At 42.2% G+C, this 23,331-nt stretch overlaps 1 protein-coding gene across 3 annotated transcripts in view; it reads left to right on the top strand.

Moving 5' to 3' along the window:
* The window catches only part of SYNE1 (spectrin repeat containing nuclear envelope protein 1), a 493,169-nt gene that overhangs the window by 442,905 nt on the left and 26,933 nt on the right, over positions 1 to 23,331 (top strand). For 2 of the 3 annotated variants that reach the window (XM_069769175.1, XM_069769177.1), the window contains 10 exons: positions 1,477 to 1,627; positions 2,470 to 2,652; positions 3,449 to 3,586; positions 6,759 to 6,950; positions 7,589 to 7,922; positions 8,802 to 8,870; positions 10,834 to 10,976; positions 12,989 to 13,115; positions 13,888 to 14,099; positions 21,727 to 21,927. In XM_069769175.1, coding sequence (XP_069625276.1) covers positions 1,477 to 1,627; positions 2,470 to 2,652; positions 3,449 to 3,586; positions 6,759 to 6,950; positions 7,589 to 7,922; positions 8,802 to 8,870; positions 10,834 to 10,976; positions 12,989 to 13,115; positions 13,888 to 14,099; positions 21,727 to 21,927 — 1,750 coding nt within the window. The remainder of the gene's footprint in view (positions 1 to 1,476; positions 1,628 to 2,469; positions 2,653 to 3,448; positions 3,587 to 6,758; positions 6,951 to 7,588; positions 7,923 to 8,801; positions 8,871 to 10,833; positions 10,977 to 12,988; positions 13,116 to 13,887; positions 14,100 to 21,726; positions 21,928 to 23,331) is intronic. The other variant, XM_069769176.1, reaches the window with a different exon arrangement.

Below are 23,331 nucleotides of genomic sequence, written 5' to 3'. Positions count from 1 at the left end.
GTTTATATTGAATGGTTAATTTCAAAATTAACCCCTAAATAATTATTTAAAGTGACTCTGTCACCTGAATTTGGCGGGCTCTCTGTCCGGTCCGATGGGCGAGGTTTTCTCTCCTTTCATTCACCCCTTCCTTTCCCGCTGGCCGCAATATTATCTTGAATATGAGTCTGTTTCCTCCGTAGTTCACACGTGTGCAATGCAATCTTGCCTTGCGCATGCGCAGTATGCATTGGACCGGACAGAGAGCCCGCCAAATTCAGGTGACAGAGTCCCTTTGACCCCTAAATAACATAGTAGTCCCATGTCATACTGACCTATCTTATATGTAAGAGTAGGAGGAAAAATTCACTATAACCGGATCAGCCCGACTAGTTGTCTGGAAAAGATATGTCGAAATTAGTAAGTCCTCCGGTGCTTTAAATATAAGACATAGTGAAAATAATAGTGGTACCTTACTCGAACAACTCTGCTGTTTAGGCCAGAGGCTGAATTTCCACTGTAACTGGGGATGATACACCAGCACCAGTTATAGAGAAAATAAGCCATTAAAATAATGTATTAATATGTTTAAAAAACACTCTCTCCTCCCCCATAAGGTCTTAAAAAAGCAAGAAAAAAATTAATTAAAAAAATGCAAAGCTGTAAGTCCAAATTGCTGTTTTTAGCCACCCCTCCTACCCCCAAAAATTTGTCCAACATATAAAATAATATCTGTGGATAAGAAACATGATTTTAATGATTTTTTTAGCTGTCCTTTGTGGTTTTTAAAAGAAATAAATTTGTGAAAATTAGACATATATTTCCTATATTTCTTTACCTTTTTCTCCGATATTGGCAAAAAATTGAATTTAACAAAAGATATAAACATTAAGGTTTTGCAAGATTGAATGAGTGAGTGTACGAAAAAGCCTGAAAGTGTGACTGGTTAGAAAACAGGGAGAAATGCTCCTTAACTGGTTAAAGTTTCAAATGACTTATAGTTCATTGACGTCTAGTATATTACGTCTTGTATAATGGGCATGTTTTCTGTCCACATATACAATGATGATAATGAAGGCTCTGATGATACAAACATGCTATTGTTAATCTAATGTGAACACACACTATGCCAATGTGGGCAGCGGCTGCCCAGCAGTGTAAACAGTGTCACCCTGTCATACCTGCGTTGTGCAGTCACTCCATTCAGCGAGCTGCAGCATGTTATACTGTCCCTTTGTTCGGTCCTCAGTATACCGCTTCAGCTAGGAAGCAACTGGTTTAATCCAGCAGAAGCAGTTGTACATCTCTCTGGTGTGAATGGCATGGCCTGGCTTGCCGCCAGTAGTTTTTTTTTCCCCCGTTACTGCCCCACCTGTTGCTTGTAAATCATTCAGAGGCAGACTTATGTCTGTATTATGACTTGAGCAAGTAGGGCTTGACATCGTTACTTGCCATGCTGAAGAGTCATAGTGACAAAGCTTCTCCTTCTGCCTGTAGAATTGAAGAGACCTGGAGACTGTGGCAGAAATTCCTGGACGATTTTTCACGGTTTGAAGACTGGCTGAAAATTTCTGAACGGACCGCCGCTTTCCCTAGTTCTTCTGGTGTGCTCTACACAGTGGCCAAAGAAGAGCTGAAGAAATTTGAGGTTCATTTCGAATTCATTAAAAAGTTTTAAAAATGACAATAACAAAAGTAAATGACAAGTAAAAAGCAAAACGCAACATCTCCAGAAAAAGATAGAAGTGTGTGAATTTTCTGAGTCAGTGTGATACGAGGCTCATGAGCGTCATGCACTTAGTACCACAGCTGTCTTCAGCTTTCCCAGCTGCTACCATCCAGACGCCTGGTCTTTTCTATAATTGCTCCTTATTGCAGGAGCAGCTGATAGAAACATAGATTTGTTTTCATGCAGTTATACAGTGCATATAATATGTGAATAGGAGGCACTGATCATATCAAAATAGTATGCACACATGTCTCAGAGATGTTGTCACTGACACTTCCAATAGAGCCGTCAGTGCCTTGGTGCAATATCTTTGGTAAATGTCAGACCATGCAGTTGTAATGATATATGTGTAAGAAAATTACAGTGTTAGGTCAGTTGATTTTCTGTAGTGAATATTAGTGAAATATGCTAAAGAAATGTATATAGCATTTACTCTACACCGGGGTGCCCAACCTGAGGCTAGCTGCATTCGTTGTATGGTCATTTGATGACTCTTTTCTGGAGTCCTAATTACTGGAGCATAGGACCTTCTTTGTCTACAATAGTGGAAGTTCCAGAAATGGAACCAACCACATATTAGTTCATGCAATATAGAATACTGTCGATATATACCTCTTATCAGAATATCCCTTCAAATTTTATGCAGCCCTTGGGAATGGTACAATCACAAACTTTGGCACTAAGACCAAAGTAGTTTGTGTACCTCTGCTCTTCACAACCTTTGAAGAAATGTTTCACTGACATGTGAATATATGTTTTAGGCTTTCCAAAGACAAGTTCACGAGAGTCTTACACAGCTAGAGCTTATAAACAAGCAGTATCGCCGCCTAGCTCGGGAAAATCGCACAGACTCTGCATGTAAGCTGAAGCAGATGGTTCATGAAGGAAACCAACGGTGGGACAATCTGCAGAAAAGAGTCACCTCCATTCTCAGAAGATTGAAGGTTTGTATAAATGCTCTCTGAAGCCAATAATTAGTTAAGCGCAATGGACTGATCAGTTATCACTGTTACTCCAAGACTGATGAGCTTACTGTCAAAAATTCCTTACATTAAGTTTGAGTAGGTGGAACATTACCTGACATATATCCATAGATAGATCATGAAAGGTATTTAAAGTGGTGTTCTAGCCTAAACAACTGTTCATTTATCATCTGTATAGGTGAATAGGTGATAGTTGTTGGATCATTGTGTGTCCCTTCACTGGAGACATCACAGTGGGTAGCAACCAGTGACCCCCATTCTACTTTGGTTCACTCATGGTCACAAGACTACAGCCAGATGGAGTTGAATCAAGCAGCTGGTTGCGATGGTGCCCTGCGGCTTTACGCAAATATATGACACACCGGTGAAGAAGAATGAGTGTGGAGAGTATCTTCAGCATCAAAGAGCAAAAGCATGCATGATCTGCCACTCTACTCCTGGCAGCAGTATTGGGGCCAACAAGAAAAGGGAACAGAAGTCCTCAATGTTGCAGATCAGTGGGGATCCCAGTCGTAGGATCCACAGTAATCTAACAGTTATCATCTATCTAGTGGATAGGAGATAACTTAACACAGCAATACCTTTTCAACAGAACCAAAATCTGAGGCTTGTTTTTATATGATTGGATGTGGAACAATAAGATACTGTACGCCGTATACTCAACTAATTGATTTATCTACTTCAATGTCTGCTGCCTACATACGGTAAATCTTATTGCCCAATAACCTTTAATCATTCCTGGTTGATGCCTTCACAGCATTTTATTGGTCAGCGAGAAGAATTTGAGACTGCTCGTGACAGCATTTTGGTATGGTTAACAGAAATGGACCTTCAGTTAACAAACATTGAACATTTCTCTGAATGTGATGTGCAGGCAAAGATAAAACAGCTGAAGGTAAGCAGTAAATGGAAGCAGTATCATTTTAGTCACAGATTTTTGCTTGTGGTTCTGATTCCACTTATGCAAAGGGGGTCGTTGTGGTAAGATATAATAATTGTTACTCTCTCTTTCTCTGGGGAGCTCAGCATGACCAAGTATTACCTGGTTACCTTTCAATTTATAAGGTGCCCTTTAATACTACATCATACTGTGGCCCAAAAGCGGACACCCTGGTTGTCTCCCACAGTGGTAACCACTACTTATGGGGTGTACTAACAATTAGACCCCTAGCGATCAAATCATTATCTGGGAGGCTGCCAAATAAAATAATTCAAATTATACAATTGTCAAACTATTATGTGTAAGGGGTACATAAACATAGTTTGTGATTTTGCCTTTTCTTTGGTCATTATTATATTGGTTCAGTTTAGAATACTCTAGATTTAGCTGTGTCCCTAAAGAAATCACAGACTCAATGTAAGATCAGGATTAGCTACACTAAACAGCCATAATAAATGTCATAGGAAAACTATAGATAACTTGGATACATGTGAGATGGTGATCTATACCCACTATGAGTGAAAAGGCTTTATAATTGGCATAAACCCTTTTTGAGAGATAAGAAATTACTATTGCTCAAAATATGACACAACATTTGTAAGCAAACTTCTATTGGTGTGAATGTGATGTCAGATTTCAGGAAAATTGATGTTAATTGTGACCCCGCTGCTGAGATTTGAAGAATCTCAGAAGATGAAGGTAATTTCCGATTTATCAGACAACATGTCTAACAGACCTCTTCCTCAGGTCTACTACATATAGAAACTTATGTCAAAGGGTTTTAGGGTATGTTCCCATGGTCAGTAAACACTGCGGGTTGGACGCTGCAAACATCCACAGCGTCCAACCCGCAGCAGCCAGATGTTACAGCATAGTGGATGGGATGTCAAGAAATCCCATCTCCACTATGTGTGCACGGACGCCTCCGGCTTCCCTGCGTAGACGCACATGCAGCGCGTCTTTCCAGACTGCAGCATGTCTATTTAAGATAAATATCAAACATACAATGTATTGGGCATGGTGATTCCGCATGGTTCAATGAACACATGCGGAATCGCCTGCGTTCAAAAGCTGGAAGCGCTTTAGATGGTGCGGGCATGTGCTGCGTCCAAAGCGCTGCCTAATACTGACCGTTGTAGCATACCTTTAAAGGCTTAAAAATGCACCAGTGGTTGGGTATGTGCCCAGTGGTACTGTCCCTAACGTGTAACATACACTAGTCAACATTAATAAACAGTACTTGACTAATAAAAATACTATTTAAAAAAACAGGATAAGGTACATTAATAAACAACATCAACGCAAATTTAGAATAAAAATGTAGATATATATGGTAGTTCGGAGCTACTTTTTGTTGTGCCATGTTTCTAGAAACCTAAAAGCTTCGAATCCATACTTAAAAATGAATTTTTTTCAGGCCTCCCGAGAAGTCTGTAGGAAAAAATACTCCAAAAACACAGTCTCACGTTGTTTTTTAAACACACAGTGGTCATGAGTTTTCAAGAAATCACATCCCCTTTCCGTGAACTGTTAAACAGCAGATTTCGAACATAAAAGTGAAGCAGAAAAAATGCAACATAACCTTTGGCTGATACTCCCTTTTAGTGCATGGTACTACCATAACTCCAAGGCAGGAGATATCCTGTCCTGATCAGATCTGCCCTTTTTACTATTCTATCACTAGTATGTTCAAGCTACCTGCTCTTCATAAACATCTCTAGAACCTGCCCTTTTCCTTCTGTGGAAGCTGCCAAAACTCTTATTGTAGTCTTCATTCATTCTTTTCATTGTTAATCGGTCTTCCCCTCGCTAAACTCTCCCCTCACCTTTACCCACCCTATCCATGTTCTCCATCCTAATAATAAATAACATCCTCCATAATCCAAATCTCTCTTCTGTCTCCCAAGAATTTTCTTATTTTGTGCCTGTCCTCTTGAATACAATACTGAGGCAATCTGGTTTATTCCCAAAATCCAGAGTTTTAAGTATGCTCTAAAAACACATCTATGTAGGCAGGTCCAGCCATCCCGTAATCAGACCTTCCTTCTACATTATTATTTCTTTTGTTTTGATAGTGTCCCTCTCATCTCTTGCACGTCAATGCCCTTCATATCAGTGCATGCACAGATACTGGTGGGTGCCTGCTCATCCTCCTTTATGTGTATAAACCTAGAAGATGTATGGACCCTTGTGCCAACCCTGCACTATTACCTATTGCGTCATGATTATTTCTCATAGATTATAAGCCCTTATGAGCAGCCCCTCTTTTCTTATTTTTGATTCATGGTTAGTTCATTGCTCTGTATTGTGAGATAGGGTTGTATGTGAACATCGGCATTGTGGTACTGCAGAATACGCTGGAGATTATCACTTGCGGATAAGTAAACCTGCCTCCATATTCATGAGCTCTGAATAGCCCCGCCCACAGCACTGATTGGCTACTTTCTGCCTAAGCACAGTGTAAATCAATGGTGTTTTACAGAGCTCAGCATTAAGAAAACTGGTAGATCTGCAGCAGATAAAACTGTGATTTTTGTAAAAACTGTAGTAAGCAGCCCTGTAAGGGTACGTTCAGACTAGCGTAGTGCTAGTGTGCGTCGGCGCCGCGTCGGGCGACGCAGCGGCGACGCACGCGTCATGCGCCCCTATGTTTAACATGGGGGACGCATGCGTTTTTGCTTGTTGCGTTTTGCGACAAATGCGTCTTTTTTGCCGCAAGCGTCGGACCAAGAAAACGCAACAAGTTGCATTTTTCGGCAAAAAACGACGCACGCGTCGCAAAACGCAGCGTTTTTGCGTGCGTTTTGCCGCGTTTTTCGGTGCATTGTGCGTCGCGTCGCCGACGCAGCGGCGCACAACGCTAGTCTGAACGTAGCCTAAGTGATACATCTCAGGAATCAGTGTCTGCCCCTACAGAATGCTCCTCTAGACTGGGTATCACAAAAAACCGGTTGACAGATTCCCTTTAACTGTTTAGGGCTGATACTGAGCCCTAAACGTGATATTATTTATTGCAGATTGTCAGTATAATAAAGTCCGAAATTTGCATCAAGGTCTGTTTCCTTCTCTATATTTATGGATTCCATTTAAGGGGTGTCTCATGAAATCACCGTGCTTTTTCTCTCAGGCCTTTCAGCAAGAAATAGCATTGAACAGCAATAAGATTGATCAAATTATTACCCAAGGAGAACAACTGCTAGAAAAGAGTGAGCCATTAGATGCAGCTGTTATTGAGGAAGAGCTGGATGAACTCCGCAGATACTGCCTAGAAGTCTTTGGCCGCGTTGAGCGATATCACAAGAAATTAATTCGCCTTCCAGTAAGTTTAATTATTATTTTGAAAAATACTCATTTTGAGTAACATAAAGTGTCTGTAAATAATAAATTATGAGGGCAATGGAGGAGAAGATTTCCACCCAGGATTCTTGCCGCTTGGTGTGCTTGCCATCATTGTTGGTGACATAGTGTACTGCAGTGGGTCGTATAGATACTGATTGAACAGTAGATTTGGCTATGTAAAGTTGCCTTATTATGATAAATATTATGTGAAGATAATTTTCCAGTCCATATTCATTTTACCAAATCTTAAAGGGGTTTTTCAGGACATTGATGTGTTATATTTAGGATAAGTCATTGTTATTAAATTGGTGTGACCCTGACACTCCACATTCCCAATGATCAGTTGTGTGCAGCTCTTGAAGTGTTCGAATGTAAACATTGTACTGAGCAGAAACTGCACAGCTCCATACAAAGTGTAGTGGCTATTCGCTGGTACTGCAGCTCAGCTTCTATAGAAGTGAATAGAAACTGAACTGTGATACCCCAGAACAGCCATTGCACAGCGTACGGAGCTATGTTGGAGTATGTAAGACTAGAAAAGCCCTATGACGCTCACAATTTAGTCAAATGATTAATTGCCAACCTCTCTAATCCTTTTTTCACTCTTGTTTCTTTTAGCTAACGGATGATGAGCCCGACTTCTCTGATCGAGAAGTGGATGGTGATGAAGCAGCGGAGCTATCTGATCTTCCATGGCACACTAAAGCAGCTGGTGGCTCACCTTCACCTCTACCCTCGTCAAACCACTCGTTGTCACTAATTGTTCCAATGAGAAGTGAAAGATCAGGTCGGGATACTCCTGCAAGTGTGGACTCTATACCGCTGGAGTGGGATCATGACTACGACCTTAGTCGTGACTTAGAAACAGCAGTTTCTCAAGTATTGCACTCAGATGACGAAGATGATGAACATGTTAAGAATTATTTCTCTCAAGGAGCCACAGGTTTAGCTGGTATTAATTTTTGTACTGTTTTTTATATTAATTCTTATCTGCACATACTATACTATTGTAATTTACCAGTTTGGAGCTGTTGACGTTTACAGCCCTCTTTAAGTTTGTGGTTCCTCCAAGATAAAACATTTATTCGAATATACTATTTCTCCATCATTGGATAATTCTGTAACATTCCTATTATCTCAGCATGACCTTTGGGGCAGTTGAAGGGTTATTCTCATCTTTAGAATCTACCACCTATGCATAAGATGGCGGTAACTGATCAGTGAGGGCTCGAATGCTGGGACGCCCACGGATCCCAAAAAAACGGTTCTTAAACAGGACGACCTCATCTGAATAGAATGGTGTGTGGACATGTGCACCACCGCTCAGTTCATTCTTTTTGGGATTGCTATCCCAGGTGTCCAACCACCGCTCGATTCAGCTAAGGTATTTCAGAGGCTGTTCTTGGGGTCACAGTTGGAGGACTCCGACTGATCAGCAAGTTGTCACCCATTCTATGGATAAGTGATAACTTCTAAAGATGGAAATAATCCTTTAACAGGATATTGTATTGACAACCATATTTAATGCTAAAAAGGATGTTTTCTTTTCTAAGGTCTGTTATTTTTTCAAATATCTGATCTCTTGTTTTTTATTAAAGTATCACAAATTACAAGCAACAACACATTCAGAAAACATGCATAATCTAGAATATCAAGAAGGAAATTGTTAATTTATTGTTGGCCAATTGGAAGAATCACATAACATAGATGCAATACAGATTTGCATTTTGTTCCCACACTGTGTAAGACATGTTCACCTACAAGGAGGTTGCACAAAATCCAAGAATCATACAAATATCACACATACTTAGCGTCTCCTTTATCTTTACAGATGTAGAAATTCCTGAAAGTCCTGAAGCCTTTATAAAACTTACTGAGAATGTTCTGAAACAATCCACTGGTAGGCTCAATGCCGCTATAAAAGACACCGCCACAGACGTAGCACACTCATTATAACAGCTTTCCACAAGATCACTGTAATCTAATGCGGATTTCACGTGTATTCACCGCGCTGCATGTGTATTATAGAACTATTAATACATTAATTGCATGTAATCAAATCTGTAAATTCTCTCATTAACAGTAACCTAGTTTTCTTAAAGGGGACCTGTCATGGCTCTTTTAGTGAATAATTGCATTCTCCACAATGCAACATCTCTGAAGAACTCTGCATTGTGCCCTTTCTCTGTCGTTCCAGAAATGTATGAATTAATTGACACCTGGCCGCTACCAGTCGTGGGTGTGTTCTTGTAGACTCTGATATCATCCATCTGTCAGCACTGATTGGATGGAGCCAGAGAGTGTAAGGGCACCCCCCAACTGGGAACATCCAGTTGTCAATTTATTCATAACTTTCTAGTAGGAATAACAGAGGAATGGCACCATGCTGAGTTGTAAGAAAGGATGCCCCAGAAGAGTCACATTACAGACAGTACAGGTACCTACTAAAACAGATATGTACGGAGAGGTGACCGGGACTCTTCAAATCTAATCAAATATCCCGTGAACTCATCTCTCCAACTATTAGCACTTCTTTTGTACAGTCCTTGGTTATCATGTGTTCTCTGTTTCGAAGAGCTTGTAAAGGGCGTTCTCAACCTGATCTTCGAAACAGGGAGTCCTTGCAACGAAAATCTGACTAAAATCGTGGAAGAAAGACATACTTTTAGCTAACACTGAGCCTTTTATCATCTTATTGACCTATGCCAACAGCTTATGCTTTGCTGAGAAGGGACTCTATGAGTTTCCACAAATCAGGAATGTGTGCACAGTACTCTGTTTATTACTCATTCAGTATGTGCAGTCTCAGAGACTGACCTGCTATAGGAGGTACAGTATATTACATCTCTGCTCCGCAATTGCCACTACTAGAATATTGTAACTCTATGTTGGAGATCACTGCATTTCATACGATCAACAAAATGAGTACTAGAGCTGAGGAAATATATTCCCAGGTCCCTGCTCCAGTGGCCAGGTCAGTAGTCCACGGCTGTTGGATGGCAGCTCTGCATACTGCCAGCATCTTGGCTCCTCTGTCAATTGGAAGGCTTGGTGCAATGTCACACCAGGCCAGAATTCAAAAGAGGAATCAGGATTGCTGACAGGGCTCTGGTCCAGCATCCATGGATTACTGACAGGGTCCTGCAAATCACTCATCTCTGGCCAGTACAAATTTCAGTTTGCTTTTCCTTGAAGACCAGGGTTTCCTGATGACGAAATGTCTGTAAGTTTGGAAAGCATTAAAATCAATAAAAGGCCATACAAAATGTCCTTTATATGTACAATAAAACAGATGAGTCACTTAGGATTCACCACAGTTCTCCGAACCTTTGGAGGTGCAAAGAGAAAACAGTTATATGTATTGTCCACCTAAAAATCAAGGTATCGGAAAAGATGTTATCAGTATAGGTCTCTTTACACAACAGATTTATGCCCATAATCAGTTCAGATCAACAATGTAATAAGCCTTTCCTTGCTTATCAGCTGATCGCTGCCATGTTTTCTTGAGCCAATGATCAGAAATTGTTTTCAGAAGATGACCCAAGCTTTGATTCATCTTGTCAGATCTTCTGACTATGTTCTGTGATGGAGACTCCATGGAGGTCCTCCTGACCTGCTTCCTGGCTTGGCACTTATCCTCTTCTAATATTCAGTGTAGGTGTAGGTGCTTATACTGGGAATGGAACGGTGAAAACAGTTCATTTTCTAGATTTTTTGTTAACACAATGTACCCATATTTACTAATAGTATTCTCTGCATGCTTGCTATACCCAGTTCTTTCTCTATATTAGACCTCTCACTTACTGAAAAACGTTGCTGAGCTCAGAGAGCTTGATTGATAGAAGTGCTTTCTTCCACCTCAGGAGAGTCCAGTTTGTTGGAAACACAGATCCGTCAACTAGACAAAGCATTGGATACCAGTCGCTTTCATTTACAGCAGGCAGAGAATGTCATTCGCAGCAGGACACCCACTGGACCTGAGCTAGATTCAAGTTACACAGGCTATGTGAGTAGTAACCCTGGAGAACCACTGTGTTTATTTCACTCCAGCATTTCTGAAATGTCAGGACTGCCTGCCTGCATCAATAATTATCTTCATGCACATCAGTGCGCTAAAGCTATAGACCTAAACCTGATCTCACTGATGGCACAACACAAAGTACGTCAAAGCTAAAGATATTGTGATAAACACTTTGATCACTGAGTTAATTTTGTATAAAATGTATATTTAACTTTTCTTGTAAATTGATAGGTACTGGACCAAAATGAATTGATCATTATGTTATTGTGTAAATAGCAAATCACTAATATATTTTCTTTTATTGGAAACATCATCGCTTTAACCACAGCAATTAAAATGTGTAAAATGTTAATAGATAATAATGATGAGCGAGTGTACTCGTTACTCGGGTTTCCCCGAGCATGCTCGGGTGGTCTCCCGAGTATTTTGGCGTGCTCGGAGCGTTAGTTTTCGTCGCCGCAGTTGCATGATTTGCGACTGCTAGACAGCCTGAATACATGTGGGGGTTGCCTGTTTGTTAGGGAATTCCCACATGTATTCAGCCTGTCTAGCAGCCGCAAAAACAATGGTGTGCTTGGTTTTAACATAACTTTATTCTTTCATGAGTTATTTATGACCATTTATAAAATGTGTTCAAAGTGCTGCCCATTGTGTTGGATTGTCAATGCAAACATCTTCTTCCACTCTTAACACACTGATAGCAACACCGCAGAATAAATGCTAGCACAGGCTTCCAGTGTCCGTTGTTTCAGATGCTGCACATCTCGTATCTTCACAGCATAGACAATTGCCTTCAGATGACCCCAAAGATAAAAGTCTAAAGGTACCGTCACACTCAGCGACGCTGCAGCGATATAGACAACGAGCCGATCGCTGGAGCGTCGCTGTTTAGGTCACTGTAGAGACGTCAAACACAGCAACTCCAGAACGATGCAGGAGCGATCCAGTGACGTAACGGCGACTCACTTATCGTTCTCACTGGTTGTTAGCTCCATGTAAAACATTGCAGGCATCGTTGCTTTTGCTGTCAAACATGACGATACGCGCCGACCTGACGCCGAAATAAAGTTCCGGACTTCTAGCTCCGACCAGCGATGGCACTGCAGGATCCAGATCGCTGCTGCGTGTCAAACACAACGAGATCGCTATCCAGCACACTGCAACATCACGGATCGTTGTCGTTCTCGTTGTAAAGTTTCTGAGTGTGAAGGTACCTTAAGGGAGTCAGATCGGGAGACCCTGGTGGCCATTCAACTGGCCCACGATGACCAATCCACTTTCCAGGAAACTGTTCAAGTAGGAATGCTCGGACCTTACACCCATAATGTGGTGGTGCACCAACCATTCCCATTTTATTTACGTGTATCCATATAAACGGCCCACCCTGTAGATCTAATATTGGAGATCATGTTTACATTATACTTTCCTACCACTTACATCTGGTAGATGATGATAAAAAATCTCTTTAGTTGAATATTTTTGTTTTTTGCTGCATGCTCCCATTACATTCTGTACATTTAAAAAAACAAACGTGAAAATTAAGCTATACTTAAAGAAAACAAAGGCAAAGTTTAGACACTGTGTTTTTGCAGAATTTTTGCCACTTTTTTTCTGCGTGTTTAACAGTACCAGCAAAGTGAAAGAGTTTTCATGAAAATTAAAGCAAGGTGCAGATTTTGAGTGTTCAGCATGCTGTTTCTTGTGCGTGCTGTTTTTTGTGCATCCTGTTCTCTCTTTTTTCAAGGCTTATTAATGGAGCAGGGTGATAGCTGCAGCAAAACCCGCAAAAAAAAATCTGCAAGTAACACAGATTAGGTGGATTCTGATAGAAGATTCGTTGTGGATTGATCACTGATAGGTGACCAAATCAGCAGTGAAAATTTTGTGAACAAATCAGCAGTGGCCTAAGTGTTACACGAAGGACAACCTACAGCTGAAGGAGTAAAACAACAGACATGAGATAATTAATTCAATATTCATTTCTTTGTGTTCACCAGATGAAACTTCTTGGAGAGTGTCGGGGCAGCATAGACACAGTGAGACGAGTAAGCGACAATCTGAAAGAGGAAGAGGAAAAGCTGTCTGGCTTCATCAATTTGAATAGCACTGAGACACAATCTGCAGGTAAAGCATAAATCACACAGGGGCACATACTCCTGAAGACTTTAATGTCCTAATTAAATGGTTGAAAAGGTTCACAATCTAATATTATGTTCACCAAAGATTTGTTAGCATGGCAGTATCAGACAGAGAAGAGTGACATTGGGACACCATCCCTTTTCTGTCCTTATCGAATTGGTAAATTGACCCGAGAAATCTAAGAGAGAATGGTTCCCAGGGTTGGGCTATCTGATAAGACCTGAATATATGTAAAATGCTACACTTGTTCATCTGCTTGTTCATTTGAACCAGTTCTTCAAATAATTGCCAAGACATGCCAAATTCTGCTGTTGAAATTTGTTCCATAATCCATAAATGAGATTCTCTGCATTTTTATCAATTAGTTATTTTTTAGTACTTTTTGATAAAGAGTGAATTGATGTCTCAGAGATATTTGTGAGATTTCTAAGGGTATGTGCACACATGGAACCCACATGAAACACTAAAAAACATCAAAAAGAGTAAAAATATACACAGTAATGTCATAATGACTTGCTGTGCATATATTCCATGTTTTGTAACTTCTTTTAACTGATTCAGGCTTCGAAAGCGGTGAACGTGCTAATAGACGTCACCTGTCCATTCTTCATGTTTTGGCTTCGGTGCTATTTTGTATGTAGATTGTAAAAAAGAAAATCTACAGCAAAAACTATGCCATACCCTGGTGTCTAAGAGATCTAGTGTGCCCAGACCCTAATAGTGAACCTCTCTGTCTTTGATGTTTCCAATATATCAGGTGTTATAGAGAGATGGGAATTAATCCACGCCCAAGCCCATAATAAGGAGCTCAGAATGAAACACAAACTTCAGCAATGGCAGCAGTTTATGTCAGACCTTGACAACATTTGGGATTGGCTAGGAGAAACAGAAGAGGAGTTGGCCCAGCTGCGGCATCTGGACACAAGTACTGACATACAAACTATCGAGCAAAGGATTAAGAAGCTGAAGGTAACTCTTGGGCCATATGTGCTCATTTTGATGTTGTGTTTTCCATCTTCCGGAAGCCCAACAGCTCCTCTTGCCTACATCTTGCTTCAGGAGCATTGTGAATTTTCATAATGAACAGGTTCCCCTACATGCATTTTTATATTGCAAGATGAAATCATAGTAGAGTAAAAGAGATTCTTTGGAAATCCTCGAATTGAACAAACATTCAGACATGATTTTTTTTCTGAGTGCGAGAAAAAACTGACCCTTTTTCATCAGTGTGCTGGATTTGAGTTTCATCTATTGGTGTGTTAGTTTTCACCATCAGTGTGGCATCCATTTTTTTTTTCCTTTCCAAAAAAAAGTTTCTTGCTAGTCTTGATGAAGTTGGAGTGGTGGAGTCAGGCACTCCTGAATTATGAAGAGGTGCGTGCCTCCATGGTCTTTCTCCAGTCAGGGGCTGGAGTGAGATTTCTGGTGAACGGAATGCCACCGCTTATCGTGAAGTAGACGAGCTGTGACATCAAACCCCTGTGCCTGCCCATTATAGCAGAGCTTGGAGAAACTGGTGTGTAAACAGCAAAAGAGGCAAAATTTGAGTGCAACTTGGAGTTACACCAAAATTTTACAATTTTTCAAAAAATTTACCGCACATTTTTGTCATAGAAGTTTTGATAAATGTTTGTTTTCTGTCTATGAACACGTACCTTAAAATTGGACGTTTGAATGATGCAGTAGATATTGAAGTTTTATTATTAGTCGAATTATTAGAAGATTTTTCTAACAATAACCTTATCACTTTTACTTCTCTTTCCTGGGGTAATCAACAATTTGCCGTAATCTGTGGACAAACATGGTAGTAGGTGTTTAAATTGTCTGCAGCTCCAACATAGGGGAAATTAAAGGGGTTGTCCGTTCCAAATCAGTAAGTCTGCAGTCATTCTGTGTGACTCTAGTCATCAACGCCCACTAGACGGTCGCGTAACTAGATGGGGCTTGGCCTTGCTCAGTAAAGGTGTATGGCGCGAGGCCACGCTCACTAGACAGGCCCTGTCCGGGGGTATTTGTAACACAAATATTCCCTCCAGTCCCCGCTCAAAAAACGGTGAATCCTCGCAGTGCACAGTGCATGCGCTGGGGGGGATTCATTAGCTGCAGTCACACAGAGTGACTGCCGACTTATCAATTTGGACCGGACAACCTTTTTAAGCCTTTCACAGTTGACATATAAATTGTTGTCTGCGTAATAGAGGACAGAGCAAAATGCACTGTTTGCAAGTGCTGTCCATTTCCTGATTTAAGACATAAGGGTAGAAGTTCTAAACTCGAATGCTGTAATCTGTTTTTTATGGCTTAGATTCTCTTTTACACAGTCATGATACTTATGGCCCAATTTATTTTGTTCGACTTATGGCATATCATACCTAATTGCCATTTTTTTTATTTTTCCAACCCTGGGAGAAGCCTAAAAGGTTATTTCTATCTTAGACATTTTTGGCAGAGGATATATATGTCTGATAGCTGCTGGTTGCATCAGATTCAGTAAACAACTACATTTCTCATTTAGGCCCCTTTCATATCTACGTGTTTCCGGTACTTATGGCATCTGTTTTTACATGTGACCAGAGACATTTATCCACATGTACCTATTAAACCCTATGGTGATCTTCACATGTTCATGTTTTTGCATGGACCATGTGTCTGTGTTACCCACACAGAGACATGACCATTTATTCCCAGCCACACTGATGGCAAAGGTCAGTACAAGTCTATGGGTCCATGTAAAACACGTACAGCACATAGATAGTATCCATTTGTCATCCGTGTGCTGCACGTGTTTAACATTGCAAAGTATAAGAGAAGCTTTAGATTTGATTTTTCTTAAGATATACTGGAAAAAACAGATGGCACACTGATGAAACATGGATGACACACCAACGACACACAGATGGCACATGGATGACATACTGATGGCACATGGATGACATACTGATGGCACATGGATGACGTACTGATGGCACATGGATGACTCACTGATGGCACATGGATGACACACTGATGGCACATGGATGACACACTGATAGCTCACTTATGGCACACTGATGGATCACCGATGACACTGATGGCACATGGATGACACACTGATGGCACATGTATGACACACTGATGGCTCACTTATGGCACACTGATGGCGCGCTGATGACACATTGATGAAACATTGATAACACACCGATAGCACACTGATAGCTCACTGATGACACTTGGATGACACACTGATGGCTCACTGATGGTTCACTGATGACACATGAATGACACCCTCATGACTCACTGATGGCACATGGATGACACATTGATGAAGCACTGATGGCACACTGATAGCTCACTGATGACTCACTGATGGCACATGGATGACATATTGATGGCTCACTGATGACACTTGGATGACACATTGATGAAACACTGATGACACACTGATAGCTCACTGATGACTCACTGATGGCACATGGATGACACATTGATGGCTCACTGATGGCACACTGATGGCTCACTGATGACACACTGATGAAGCACTGACACATGAATGACACCCTGATGACTCACTGATGGCACATGGATGACACACTGATGGCTCACTGATGAAATACTGATGACACACAAATGACACACTGATGTCTCACTGATGGCACTTGGATGACACATTGGCTCACTGATAGCACACTGATGGCACACTGATGCCACACTGATGACACACGGATGACACACTGATAACACACGGATGACACACGGATGACACACTGAGACACTGATGACACACTGATAACACTGATAACACACGGATGACACACGGATGACACACTAATGACACACTGATGACACACAGATGACACACTGATGACACACTGATAACACACTGATAACACTGATGACACACGGATGACACAATGATGACACACTGATGACACACTGATAACACACGGATGACACACGGATGACACACGGATGACACACTGATAACACGCTCATGACACACGGATGAATCACTGGCTCACTGATGGCACACTGATGACACACGGATGACACACTGATGGCACACGGATGGCACACGGATGACACACTGATGGCACACTGATGGCTCACTGATGGCACACTTATGCCACACTGATGACACACCGATGACACACGGATGACACACTGATAACACACGGATGACACACGGATGACACACTGAGACACTGATGACACACTGATAACACTGATAAAACACGGATGACACACGGATGACACACTAATGACACACTGATGACACACTGATGACACACTGATGACACACTGATAACACTGATAACACACGGATGACACACGGATGACACACTGATAACACGGATGACACACGGATGACACACGGATGACACACGGATGACACACTGATAACACGCTCATGACACACGGATGAATCACTGGCTCACTGATGGCACACTGATGACACACGGATGACACACTGATGGCACACGGATGACACACTGATGGCACATGGATGACACACGGATGACACACGGATGACACACGTATGACACACTGGCACATGGATGACATGCTGATGACATGCTGATGACACACAGATGACTCACTGGCTCACTGATGGCACACTGATGGCACACTGATGACACACTGATGACACACGGATGACACACTGATGACACACGGATGATTCACTGATGGCACATTGAAGACACATGGATGACACACTGATGGCACACTGATGGCACACTTATGGCACACTGATGACACACTGATTACACACGGATGACACACGGATGACACAATGATGACACACTGATGACACACTGATAACACACGGATGACACACGGATGACACACTGATAACACGCTGACGACACACGGATGAATCACTGGCTCACTGATGGCACACTGATGACACACTGATGGCACACGGATGGCACATGGATGACACACGGATGACACACTGATGACACACTGATGACACACGGATGACACACGGATGACACACTGGCACATGGATGACATACTGATGACACGCTGATGACATGCTGATGACACACAGATGACTCACTGCCTCACTTATGGCACACTGATGGCTCGCTGATGACACATTGATGAAACATTGATAACACACCGATAGCACACTGATGGCTCACTGATGACACTTGGATGACACACTGATGGCTCACTGATGACACTTGGATGACACACTGATGGCTCACTGATGGTTCACTGATGACACATGAATGACACCCTCATTACTCACTGATGGCACATGGATGACACATTGATGAAGCACTGATGGCACACTGATAGCTCACTGATGACTCACTGATGGCACATGGATGACACATTGATGGCTCACTGATGGCACACTGATGGCTCACTGATGACACACTGATGAAACACTGATGACACATGAATGACACCCTGATGACTCACTGATGGCACATGGATGACACACTGATGGCTCACTGATGAAATACTGATGACACACAAATGACACACTGATGTCTCACTGATGGCACTTGGATGACACATTGGCTCACTGATAGCACACTGATGGCACACTGATGCCACACGGATGACACACTGATAACACACGGATGACACACGGATGACACACTGAGACACTGATGACACACTGATAACACTGATAACACACGGATTACACACGGATGACACACTGATGACACACTGATGACACACTGATGACACACTGATGACACACTGATAACACTGATGACACACTGATAACACTGATGACACACGTATGACTCACTGATGACACACTGATAACACTGATAACACAACGGATGACACACGGATGACACACGGATGACACACTGATAACACGCTCATGACACACGGATGAATCACTGGCTCACTGATGGCACACTGATGACACACGGATGACACACTGATGGCACACGGATGACACACTGATGGCACACTGATGGCTCACTGATGGCACACTTATGCCACACTGATGACACACGGATGACACACTGATAACACACGGATGACACACGGATGACACACTGAGACACTGATGACACACTGATAACACACGGATGACACACGGATGACACACTGATGACACACTGATAACACTGATAACACACGGATGACACACGGATGACACAATGATGACACACTGATGACACACTGATAACACTGATAACACACGGATGACACACGGATGACACACGGATGACACACGGATGACACACTGATAACACGCTCATGACACACGGATGAATCACTGGCTCACTGATGGCACACTGATGACACACGGATGACACACTGATGGCACACGGATGACACACTGATGGCACACTGATGGCACACGGATGACACACGGATGACACACTGGCACATGGATGACATGCTGATGACACGCTGATGACTCACTGGCTCACTGATGGCACACTGATGACACACGGATGACACACGGATGACACACGGATGACACACGGATGACACACGGATGACACACGGATGATTCACTGATGGCACATTGATGACACATGGATGACACACTGATGGCACACTGATGGCACACTTATGGCACACTGATGACACACTGATTACACACGGATGACACACGGATGACACAATGATGACACACTGATGACACACTGATGACACACTGATGGCACACTGATGACACACTGATTACACACGGATGACACACGGATGACACAATGATGACACACTGATGACACACTGATGACACACTGATGGCACACTGATGACACACTGATAACACACGGATGACACACGGATGACACACGGATGACACACGGATGACACACTGATAACACGCTGACGACACACGGATGAATCACTGGCTCACTGATGGCACACTGATGACACATGGATGACACACTGATGGCACACGGATGACACACTGATGGCACACTGATGGCACATGGATGACACACGGATGAAACACGGATGACACACGGATGATACAAAACTATGTAAAGCAGTTAATACAAGAGAAGATAGTATTCTGCTACAGATGGATCTGGATAAGTTGGAAACTTGGGCTGAAAGGTGGCAGATGAGGTTTAACAATGATAAATGTAAGGTTATACACATGGGAAGAAGGAATCAATATCACCATTACACACTGAACGGGAAACCACTGTGTAAATCTGACAGGGAGAAGGACTTAGAGATCCTAGTTAATGATAAACTTACCTGGAGCAGCCAGTGCCAGGCAGCAGCTGCCAAGGCAAACAGGATCATGGGGTGCATTAAAAGAGGTCTGGATACACATGATGAGAGCATTATACTGCCTCTGTACAAATCCCTAGTTAGACCGCACATGGAGTACTGTGTCCAGTTTTGGGCACCGGTGCTCAGGAAGGATATAATGGAACTAGAGAGAGTACAAAGGAGGGCAACAAAATTAATAAAGGGGATGGGAGAACTACAATACCCAGATAGATTAGCAAAATTAGGATTATTTAGTCTAGAAAAAAGACGACTGAGGGGCGATCTAATAACCATGTATAAGTATATAAGGGGACAATACAAATATCTCGCTGAGGATCTGTTTATACCAAGGAAGGTGACGGGCACAAGGGGGCATTCTTTGCGTCTGGAGGAGAGAAGGTTTTTCCACCAACATAGAAGAGGATTCTTTACTGTTAGGGCAGTGAGAATCTGGAATTGCTTGCCTGAGGAGGTGGTGATGGCGAACTCAGTCGAGGGGTTCAAGAGAGGCCTGGATGTCTTCCTGGAGCAGAACAATATTGTATCATACAATTATTAGGTTCTGTAGAAGGACGTAGATCTGGGGATTTATTATGATGGAATATAGGCTGAACTGGATGGACAAATGTCTTTTTTCGGCCTTACTAACTATATTACTATGTTACTATGACACTGATGACACATGGATGACACACGGATGACACACTGGCACATGGATGACATACTGATGACACGCTGATGACATGCTGATGACACACAGATGACTCACTGCCTCACTGATGGCACACTGATGACACATTGATGACACATGGATGACACACTGATGGCACACTTATGGCACACTGATGACACGGATGACACACTGATTACACACGGATGACACACTAATGACACATTGATGACACACGGATGACTCACTGGCTCACTGATGGCACATTGATGACACATGGATGACACACTGATGGCACACTGATGGCACACTTATGGCTCACTGATGGCACACTTATGGCACACTGATGACACGGATGACACACTGATTACATACGGATGACACACTGATGGCTCACTGATGGCTCATGGATGACAGACTGATGGCACACTGATCCAAAACACAGATACTACTGGTACCATTTTTTCTGGTACCGGAATAATACGGACTTGTGAACGGGGCCTTGGATTGAGGGGTAGGCTGATTTGGCCACTGTCATACGTTGCTGTTTTAAGCTACCGTATTTCTGCTTATCTTTTTTATGTTTCTGTTGAGTGTTGTCATTCTTCCAAATAGCAGCTCTCTTGCAGACTGCAGCCGTCTTTTTTTTCTCATTTGGAAATGATCCCGCTGTTTATTTACCTGGATTCATAGAAGTTGCAAAGCACTTGTATTTTTTCTTTTTACCAGGAACTTCAGAAAGCTGTGGATAGTCGGAAAGCTATTGTTCTGTCCATTAACCTGTGCAGCTCCGAGTTCACTCAGGCAGATACTTCAGAAAGCAAGGAGCTTCAAGAGCGGCTCAGACAAATGAACCTCAGATGGGACCGTGTGGGCAGCACATTAGAGGATTGGCGATGTTCACTACAGGATGCTTTAATGCAGTGCCAGGTCTATAATATGCCTTACTCCTATTTACAAACCACTCAGAGTGCTTTTTTTGAAAAGCCTTATTACTCGGCACTATTTAACTCGAAAACAAGCCTCTTTAATAAAAAATGATATAACTAAGTTTTCATACTGACTTTTCATATGTTTACATTTAGCATTTTTGTTATATTAGAATAACATATGATGTAATGTGAGATGTTTTCCCTCATTCCACCACATACTGAGAAACGAAATCCATATTGTGTACATTATCTACATTTTACTAAAACCTGAAGGACTAGGGTTTGTGAGATGTAAGAAAGTGACAACTGATTACCTTATCTAAAAACATATATGCTAAGATTTGACTACTAGGAGCAGTCAGTAATGATCAGAAGATACACCCGAGCTAGAAGAAATTTTAAGTGTTGTGCATCTTGGTTGACTGTTTCGGTACCATAAAAAGTTATATTATAAAGGATTTCTTTTACAAGTGATCTGTTCTCCTACAAGATACTTACTTAGACTTTGATGCTAGAGATGGAAGAATCTATTCACAAGATATCTGTCCCATCGGTGAGCTCAGTAATCTTTGACTGCTAAATGGGAGGACTGTGAATTTAGTTACCTCCTGGAATTCCCATATCTTCTGATTATCCAGTCTGTGTGTGTGTCTCACCACAATGGTGAAGTCGCGCCAGCCTGGCTATTCAAAAGAAGAGTCTGGAAATCCCAGGAGGTAAGAAGATTCACAGCGATCACAGATTAGCAAACCTAGTTCATGATCCAGAATCGTGTGAATCAATTCTTTCATCTCTAAGGCTACTTTCACACTAGCGTCAGTACGGGCCCGTCGCAGTGCATCGGGCTGACGTACCGACGCATACTGTGAAATAAAATCACAACGGGGCAGAGGATGCAGTTTTACAACGCATCCGCTGCCCCATTGTAAGGTCCGGGGAGGAGAGGGCGGAGTTCCGGCCGCGCATGCACGGTCGGAAAAAGCGGAACCGACGGACAAAAAAACGTTGCATGCAACTTTTTTTGTCCCGACGGACTGCAAAAACACGTCACATCCGTCACACGACGGATGCAACATGTGGCAATCTGTCGCAATGCGTCGCTAATGAAAGTCTATGGAGAAAAAACGCATCCTGCAGGTAACTTTGCAGGATGCGTTTTTTCTCCAAAACGACGCATTGTGACATGCGTCGAACGATGCTAGTGTGAAAGTAGCCTTATAGATACATTTTTGTTTGAAAGAAAAGACATACCTGATATAGACTCAATTTCAAGATTTATTTAAAGAGAATCTGTCAGCAGGATTTCACTCCTCAAAATATTTATATGTGCTTGTAGCTTTATCAAAGACAAGTCCAGCAATACCTTTACATGTTCAGACCGTTCCTCCTTTACTGAGGAATC

Source organism: Ranitomeya imitator, chromosome 5 (genome assembly GCF_032444005.1).
Source record: "Ranitomeya imitator isolate aRanImi1 chromosome 5, aRanImi1.pri, whole genome shotgun sequence".
Lineage (NCBI taxonomy): Eukaryota > Metazoa > Chordata > Amphibia > Anura > Dendrobatidae > Ranitomeya > Ranitomeya imitator.
This window is presented reverse-complemented; position numbering and strand designations above follow the sequence as displayed.